The sequence below is a fragment of the Oxyura jamaicensis genome, chromosome 6, assembly GCF_011077185.1.
Source record: "Oxyura jamaicensis isolate SHBP4307 breed ruddy duck chromosome 6, BPBGC_Ojam_1.0, whole genome shotgun sequence".
In the NCBI taxonomy this organism is placed as follows: Eukaryota; Metazoa; Chordata; class Aves; order Anseriformes; family Anatidae; genus Oxyura; species Oxyura jamaicensis.
The window spans coordinates 6286386-6295736 of NC_048898.1; the positions used below are offsets into that span (position 1 = coordinate 6286386).

Genomic DNA, 9351 nt, shown 5'->3' on the forward strand with positions numbered 1-9351 from the left:
CTGCTCTGCATTTTTTTTTTTAACTGCAAGTTCTTCAGAATACCACAGTGCATTCTTCAGCAGCATCTCTTGAGTTGCAAAGATGTACATTACAAATAGCTGATTAAATGAATCAGCTATCTTGGTATTGAAAGCTGGCTTACCTGCTGCAACCTTGAGACCCTCAAGAATCCGGTTTACCCTGCTCCTTGAAGGAATGATCATGTACACAAACTGCAGGAGAGGTGTTACAGTGATAGGTTAAAGTGAGGTCTTCTTATTCTCCTTCCTTTTTTAGGCATCCCGTCAGTGAAAAGGATTTAGGGTTGTGCTGGTGAGAAATTAGATAACTTTTATCTTAGTCTTGGTAGTTTTGTTGCACAATATTTGTTGTCCTAATTACAGAAATTGTTTGTATTTTCTTTGCTTTGTTTCTTTAGTTCTCAGTCCTTTTCCAACTATCATTTACTTTGATACTTTGGTTATTTTTAAACAGACTGAGAAGTTTTTTTGGTTTTGTGTGTGTGTGCATTTGTTTGTTTGGGATGGGGGGGTTGGTGGCTGTTTTGTTGGTTGGTTTGTTATCCTTTGGTTTCAATTATTCACAGAATCCCCAGAATATCCCTTGCCAGGAGCAGATTAGATTGCATTCCTACACAAGTCTACCAAGGGAGGTTTGGCATGGGAAGTGCCCAGTGGCTTTTATGTTTTCCACAAAGGTGTCCATTTGCAGGTTAGAGAGCATTGTGCAGATCCACTGTTTGATGTGGGTCCAACTCCAGGAACTCAATCGAGTTGCCTGTATGTACACTGACAAAGGATCTGACTATGGACGTAGACTTGACTGTTGGCAGCTTCTTGAACTTTAACGGCGAATTCCTTACTTGAAAAATATTTTATTTATATTTCTAAAATGAAGAGAAATAAAGTCCAGCAAAGTGGCAAAAATAATATATGGCCCTTATATGAAAAAACATCAATTATTAATAACTTTTTTTTAATACCTTTTCCAGGTAGTTCTGCCCAACATAAACAAGACTTCCATGCAAGCAGTTTTAGATTACTTGTACACCAAGCAGTTGTCCTCCAGTCAGGAACTGGACACACTTGAATTAATCGCATTGGCAAATAGGTTTTGCCTTCCTCACCTGGTTGCGTTAGCAGGTAAGGACTTGTGACCTTGTCCATGCAGTGTCTTGTGCAACAGCTTAAACATGTCTTAATAATTTTGGAATACACAATATTTTTTTTGCACAGGAGGGAAACTTCTTTTTCCCCTGAAAGGAAAATTGTAATGCAAAATCATATTTTCATACATAAAAATGTATTTCTTGCCTTTTTTAGTTTTGTGCAAAACCATCTCAGAACATTGAAGTATTCTGTGCTTTAAGAATTGGAAGGGTAAACTTTCTCTTTAGCCTTGATACAATGTAAGTCCTTTGTAGTATCCATTTCAGTAGTTAATAATTTACCTGAAAAGAGGATGAACCCCGGACTTTTCATCATGTAATGAATGAAGTGCTCCTTTACACATTTCTGTTCAAAGGGGGTAACTGAACCAATTCAAAACTCATTGAGATGGTCACGTGTTTTAGAAATGCTATCTGGGTCTCTTTTCACTGCCCAAATAGAAGTTGGATATTTTGGTATATATGTGGATATTCAACCTTCATTTCAGGAAGCGGGTTTCCTATCACATGTCTAGAGAAAAATGACTGGATAGGATATACTGTTCAGTTTTAAAATTAAGTCCATGCATACTCCAGACCTCTGGGATTTATTTTCGTTTGTTTGTCTCTATGTATGTAACTTGGCATTGTTCTAAACACATGGTCAAGGCCAAAACTCTCAGAGACAGATGAAGCAAAGCTTACACGTATTAACAGGACAAAAGTGCATGCAAATTTTAATCACATACCAAATCCTATCTCTCCTTCAGTTGTGCATCAGGAATGTGCATCTTGTCTTCACTGGTTGTGACAGACCAAGTCTTTACCACCTGATTATTCCTTCTAAGTAGTTGCAGCATAAACATACATGTACTATTAAGAATATTTTATTCTATTTAAGTCTTGATTAAACAGTTTTTGAGTTTGCTACTGACAACAGCTTAACTCAGTAGGACCAAATCAGTTCAGTAAATGTCCCAACAAACACTCAAACCTGTAAGATGCTTTTGCTTCTAGAAAAGGCTTCAGGAGACTCTCTTGAAGTAGCTTTTTGGGTAGCTGGGTCCCTAGGAACAACTAATCTGAGAGGACTTGAAATGAACTTTTATACATTAGTGCTGTCAATATACTCATTAATATATCTACACCAGTCTGTTGTTGCCTAAAAACTTGGCTATCACTTTTGTACTACCCAAAAGAGACAGCTGATGCATTTTTCTAATTTATAAGTTTGCACCCAGACAGAAATAGGCAACAGCTGAACTTTGTCCTTCTATAACTGATTATTAGTTGCAGGCTCATTTTCTGTAAGAAAGATATCAAATGTGAATGAAAGCAGAAATGAATACTTTGGGTTCAGACAAAGGGCAGATACATTTATGGACTATGCTCCGTTGGAGTAAGAGAGTTTGTACCAGTGATGCAGAATCTCCAGACAGAGGCCAGAATTTGGCTTTGACCACATCTGAAGTTGCTCAGAATATCCAGGTGAATGTGCCACTTGCATAATGCTACAGTTTATACTAGAAGGAGGAGAAATGTTGCTTCTTGGTTCTTTGTTAGTGGTGGATGATCTGACCTTGAAATGTGACTGTTTCCGATGTGGCTGATGAATTTTCTTCTCTAACAGAACAGCATGCAGTACAAGAGCTGACAAAAGCCTCAGTGAGTGGTGTTGCAATAGATGGAGAAGTACTGTCCTATTTGGAATTGGCTCAGGTTAGTGCACGCTGTTTTTAAAGATATTCTGGTCAACTGCAGTTCTTACTTTTAGCACCTTATTGGTTCTGAGCATTGCATCTAATAAACTCAGTCTTTAGTTCTGAGAGTGACTGACAATAAAACTGAGATGTATATTCTATTATAAAGGAGGTTTTTGCATTAGTTCAAAGATGAAACATCTACGTAAGTAAACTGGGGGTAGTTGTCTTTCAAATACCTGTTTTAATTTTTCTTGATCTCGAAGCTTCCAAGCTCCTCAATCTCATGGCCATGTTTTGGCAATCTGAAATTTAACATAATGGAGTTGCTCAGTTTAGTAATTGTAACTGATTCTTGGGTTCCTCTCTGTACAGTTCCTGTAGATACATTTGGGCCTGTATTGTAACATCATTTTTTTTATATATTCTTAAACATAATGCTTAAACTGGCTACTCAGAGCCAGTCAGAGTGCTTTGTATTCAAACATATTTCAATGTTTTTTGAGTCTCAGAAACCATGCAAACAGAGAGCCTCCAACTCAGTTAAACTGCACACCTCTGTTTTCCAAAATGAGTGCAGTCTACCAAATATAAGTAGTATTTGCTATTTAGCTTGTAGTAGTATCCTGTGTGGGATCAAGTGCAGTTTGCCAGATATTTGGCATGTTAAGCACCTATTCATGAGCCTTTTGGGCCATCGTACTCCAGCTGAATTGTATGACAAGTTCTGGGCCATCTAGAGGGCAATTCAACCTCAAAAGTTTACCTGTAAGCTTGGGAGAGTGCAGCCAGAAACATGTCTACTAGGGATGACTCTAACTTGAATTGTTAGTTGAGGCTGAAAAATAAGTGATAACTTCAGGAATTGGAATAAGCTTCTTGTTTTTTCTTTACAGTTTCACAATGCTAACCAGCTGGCAGCATGGTGCTTACACTACATCTGCACCAATTACAACAGTGTTTGTTCCAAATTCCGCAAGGAAATCAAAGCTAAATCTTCAGGTATGAGCAACTGTCCTCCTTAGTTTTCATGAGGCTTTCCCTTCTTTCTCCCCATCCAGTCCATTATATATGAAGACAAAGATGAACTCAGGTAGTGCAGAGGTTCAGTCTCATAGCTCAGCTATCTTGTGTAGCATTCATATTTTCTTCTAATCTGTAAGGAAAGGTCATAGTCATTAGCCTCATTCCTGGGCAAGCATTATGTTCTTTACCTATTTCAGTGATGTGAGAAGGAACAGAGCTGTTTTCAGGCTCCGTGATGAAAGATACATGCTGTAGAAGGCTTGCATTTTTATACTCTTCTTTGGTGGACTGAGGTCTCAGGTGCAGCTGCTCTCAAACTCTTTTCAACCCATAAGTAAGATGTATCAGGAAACTGGGGGAACTCCTGATAAGCCAGCTAAGGATAAATAATGGATAAATAATTAGCTGTAGAGCTTTTGGCAGACAATCAAGACATTTCTGAATGTGTAACTTACTGTTTTGTTTTGGGACTTTGTTTATTTTTAATCAGATAATCAAGAATATTTTGAGAGGCATCGCTGGCCACCTGTGTGGTATTTAAAGGAAGAAGATCACTACCAGCGAGTTAAGAAAGAAAGAGAAAAGGAAGATGTTGCCCTGAATAAACACCATTCAAAGCGGAAGTGGTGCTTCTGGAATTCCTCTGCTGTAGTTGCCTGAACAAAGCACATAACTGGAAATCCATGGCCAGTGTCAGAAGTTAGTCTTATTGTTAGAAATAAGATGTAGTTCAGGTTTTCAGGAAACTCTGTTCCACGTGTGCATTTATTATTGCTAGGGTCAAAAGCACAAGCTCACTGAAAGTGAGCCTGGAACAGCTCCTCAAAGTCATATGTATATTTTTGGTTAGGAAGCAGATAAATGTCTACCATTATTACATTTCTTTTTATACAAAAAAAAAAAAAGAAAAAAAAAGAAAAAAAAAAAAAAGAAAAAATCCAGCATTAATGTTTCAATCTCCAATTGGGAAATATTTTTATACTGTCTAGTGTATTTTGTTCAGAAAAAATTCTGGATATCATTTTATTTTACAAACCACAAAATAACCATGTAGCAGCTTTGTATTAGATTTTAACTATTTTTACTATGCGAGTACAGTGAAATAGACAATCTTCAGTCATAAGAGACAGCTTTTAGAGTATCTCATAAAAAGTCATCTTAGGAAAAAAATCTAGCTGCCTAGTATAAGTTTTGTTTTTTAAAGTACTGTGCATTGGTGATATAATTAGGTCATTATTTTTCCTTTCTAAAGTAAAGGGGTAGAATAAGATCCAGTAACTGCAAGATATAGAGTGCTTGATCTTTACGTAGCTGAATAATAGGCAGTATAATTACCCATTCAACTGCAGGCAAATGTATTTCTGATATTTGCCATGTAAGTGCAAATAATTATGAAGATGTGGGCCACGTGAAATCTAGTGATTCTAAGTATTCAGAGGTTTTAAATGTCTAGATCAAAGAGGATATTTCTAAAACCATTTAGAAGGGCTTATTAATTTATATCCTTATATTAGTATGGATCTGAATACAAAAAGCAGTTATACTGCTTGCATTTGAATTACTGCATGGAAGTTACCTTGTTCGGTGAAATCTTAACCATGCAGCCACTCCTCATGCCAAATTCCATTTTGCTTCAGTGCAAGCAAATGAAAGGGCTGCAAAACCAAATAAGAGTTATCTAGTGTTATAGCCTTTTGTAAGTGAGGAATGATCTTCACACACCATCACTTCAGTTTAATCCAAATTGTTTTATAACTTTTCCCAGATAGAATTCAAAGTGTTAGATTATTTTTAAGTAGGTCATATATTTCCTCTGGAGACAGGTATTCCCAGAAAGCTGGGGCAGAATGATGGAATTCCACATGAGTGATGCAAAAAAGAAAAAGCCTCCAGAATTTTCAAATATCTTGTGTGTTTATGACTTCTTATCAACCATTGCTCTAAAGCTGCAGTATTACACTAGATTACAAAGGGATGAGAGCATTTTTAAAAGACCAAAACTAAAATACATAGACTGTAGGACATACACATGCAATCCTGTACAGTGTCTCAGGCACAATTCTGTAACCAAGGGTAGTACTGTGTCTGTTAATATTGTTTTGTGCTGGCATCTCAGCATACCACTGTGAAAAGCTGTTTGTTTTTTGTTTTGTTTTTCTATATTCAAAGGCAAGGCAGTACGGTCAAGCCCCTACACTGTAGGTCAGGAAATGCTTTGGACCGAAAGCCATATATCTCTCTACCTATTTGAGTTCTGACCGGAGTAATTCTTGGCAGATGCTACTGCAGGGTGGTAGAAGCTGCCCAGCATGGAAAGAGATGTTGCTCTACAGACTTCTCTAAGGCAAGCGACAGATTCCTACCCTGATAAAGATTTGTCACTATATGGTGATAAAGAAGGGCTTTAAGTGACGGTTGCAAATATAGTCTCCTTAATTCTTGGTCAGTGAAGATGAAAATTGTAGAGAAGAAAGACTGAGAAGAAATGCATCAGGACTAAGATGAGATAAGTATTTGTTGTCATGAAACATTAGCTAGTCACGTTTTAAGTATTGCTACTAGGTTTTACACAACCAAAGCTACTGTATGATTGTAATCTTGCCAAACTAACGGATATATAAATGAACCTGAGGTATATGCAATAATAGCTAGTTGTGCTAGTTATCAGCTACTATAACCAAGTGGCTGGTTCATTTGGTTAATGCTGTCTATGGCCTTTAATCATGGTGGTTATTTTGTGTTTTTTATTTTGCAAAAAAAAAGTCAATAAAATGGTTTAGTTACAACTTGTCTCTCTCCTCTCTGAAGAAGCTTTCTAAATTCATAAGAAGGATTCCACCTTTTTTATAGGCACTTGTAAGCATGCAGCTGTGGTATCATTCATTGAATTTTGCTGAGCTGATGCTTGCATCAGCATTCGGATTTATGATTAGGAATGTAACAAGGAAGCCCTATAGTGTTTGTATATGATGGGGATGGGGCAAGGTCTGCTTACTGTTAAACTGGATAACAAAAAAAAATCTCCTGCTACTTTTCCACATGATTTCTGATATTTAGTTACCATGGTATTACCCAAGGGACATAAAACTAATTAGTCATGACAGCCATGGGAAGGAAAAATGCAGGTAAACAGCAGGAACTCCATAAGGTTTTCAGCAGACTCTAAACTTTCTACAGCCATTGTTTTTCCTGCTTTCTCACTACTGTTGTTGTCAGCCATGATACAGAAATCCTAATTACCTGTTAGTGGGTTCTCAGAAACTACATCCTCAAACACACTTTATCAATTGATAAAGGTAGAAAGATGGTGCTTCTCCAGAAGGTTTTTACAAGATGTCATGCAAAGAACATCATTTGTGATTTTTTTCTTAAAGCTCTCAGGCAATACAAAGGACACCGCATTCAGAACACAATGTGCATTTCTCCTCAAGTGCAATTTGAGATTGTTATATATGTCAGTGATTTAGAATATTTTTGGAACCAAAGTTTTATTCCTTTGAATTTACCTTTAGAAAAGGCTGTTGGATCAATACTGACAAAAAAAAAAAAAAAAATTATGATAAAACTGGTGGCATGAAAGGATCAAATCAGAAGTGTTATTCTTTGGGTCGGTTTTTAATTTTTTTTTTTTTTTTAATTAATGTCATTTAGAGAAAGTTGCTTATCTTTTATTTCTGGAGAGTCTCAGTTTATTTCTTAGAAACAGTGTTCTTCTGTTTGTTTTTCCTAAGACAGAGAGAACTGCAAGCAAGTAAGGTCTGGCCTAAAGAACTTACATCAACACACAAACCAGTGCTTTGAGCCTCCCAGCCCACAAATAATACACCAGAGACAGAAATAAAGTGTTTTGTGAGTAATACAGGATTGGCCAGACTTCAGCTGCAACTTGCTAATTCCATTCACTGAAGATGTAGTCAGAATTGTCTTCTGGTTGGATCAGGCCTCAAGATGTGTAAAGGAAAGCTAGACAGCAGTAAATACATGGATGAATTAAAAAGGATTGCCTCATAGAAGAGACTAATCTGGACATCCCTCTGAGCACTGAAAGCATGATAGTACCAGAGGAAGTAAGGGAGGAGCAGCACTGTACTTTATTGCCCTAATTCTTCACCAGCTTACCCACAAATATCATTCAAGCACAGCAATTTATACCCTGAAGCATTCAATTTGTAAAATGAAAGTTTTCCCTGCCATGTTCCAGTAACAAGCAGTCTGACTGAAGTCTGACTGAAGGCATCTTGGAAATCCTGTTCTGAGCGCCAAGTCTTACATCTCCTTTACACAGTTATTTAGGTAAAGATCTAATATACTAAATAGAATTGATTTTGGTATCTAAACTCCAGAAAGTGGTAAAATATTTCATGCGACTAGTCTTTGTCAGTGTAGAAGAGATTTGCTGTCTTTGTAAGATAAAACCACAGGTTTTGCCCCTTTTCTATCCCTTTTTTCCAGTGCAGTTTTTATACTTTTGTCATCAGATAATCTGGCATTTATTTACTGTGGGTTGGAGTTCAAGGCATGTACTATGTAGTGAGGTAGCTTTAAAGTGGGTTGCTTGCCACTCCTGAATCCTGATAATGATGTAACAGCATTTGCATGGAGTCTACTTACTAATAGGCAAAATTCCTATTGAAGTGGATAAGATACTCTGCACACACACACACACACACACACACACACACACACACACTTTGGGCTTTGAGGTAACACCTAATGAACTTAGACATTGTTTCTTGTCTTTGTTCCAAATCTGATAACAGAAGTTTGCTGTGTGCTGCATGCAGGATAGGAGTGTATTAGCAGCAATAACCCCCATTCCACAGGCTCTACAAGTTAATTCATTGTCAGCTAACATACACTATTGCCTTCAGCTAAAAAAATATAACCTGTGTCACAAATTGATTCTGCACTAGCAGCCAGAGCAATGACACTATTGTATATCTATTTAGAAAAACTAAATCCCTCACTGCTGCTTACATGAAAATCTTGATTTCTTGTAGAAATTTGAAAAGCTTTTGGATCAAGGCTGCACGAGGCTAAGAAGAAAATGTGAACATTAGAAATGCAAGAATGGTTATGCAAGAATGGTATCTAAGCTCTGGAGAAAGTCAAACTGAGAAGATTAAGATGTGATTCAGAGAAAGCAGTTACCATAGGACAGCAGTTATGATGGCTCCTTTGCAATTGGTTCAGCCTTACTATTTCATTTGTAAGCAGGCCATACCAGTACAACATCCTGCTGGGCTGTTTTGCAGCTGTCGCTGTGCCCAGACAGAGGTTCTGCATTCACTCCCCCACACGTTACAGTGAAGACATATTATATTGCTGATTCATCTCAAGTCCCTTTCCATGCAGTGCTGATGCCCCCCAGTCAGTCAGCTGACCTACAGAGGAGCCCAGTACCACCTGCTGGACATGGTGTATTTTTTTTTTGGTCCCATGTCAAAGGATATTCCAGAACAGTGAGGTCCTTATCC

The 9351-nt window shown here is 37.5% G+C and overlaps 1 protein-coding gene across 5 annotated transcripts in view; it reads left to right on the plus strand.

Moving 5' to 3' along the window:
- Positions 1–6664, plus strand: part of RHOBTB1 (Rho related BTB domain containing 1) — a 50518-nt gene extending 43854 nt beyond the window's left edge. For all 5 annotated transcript variants that reach the window (XM_035330442.1, XM_035330441.1, XM_035330443.1 and 2 more), the window contains 4 exons: positions 993–1143; positions 2779–2867; positions 3745–3850; positions 4365–6664. In XM_035330442.1, coding sequence (XP_035186333.1) covers positions 993–1143; positions 2779–2867; positions 3745–3850; positions 4365–4534 — 516 coding nt within the window. In that variant the 3' untranslated portion in view covers positions 4535–6664. The remainder of the gene's footprint in view (positions 1–992; positions 1144–2778; positions 2868–3744; positions 3851–4364) is intronic.
- Positions 6665–9351: the final 2687 nt, after the last annotated feature.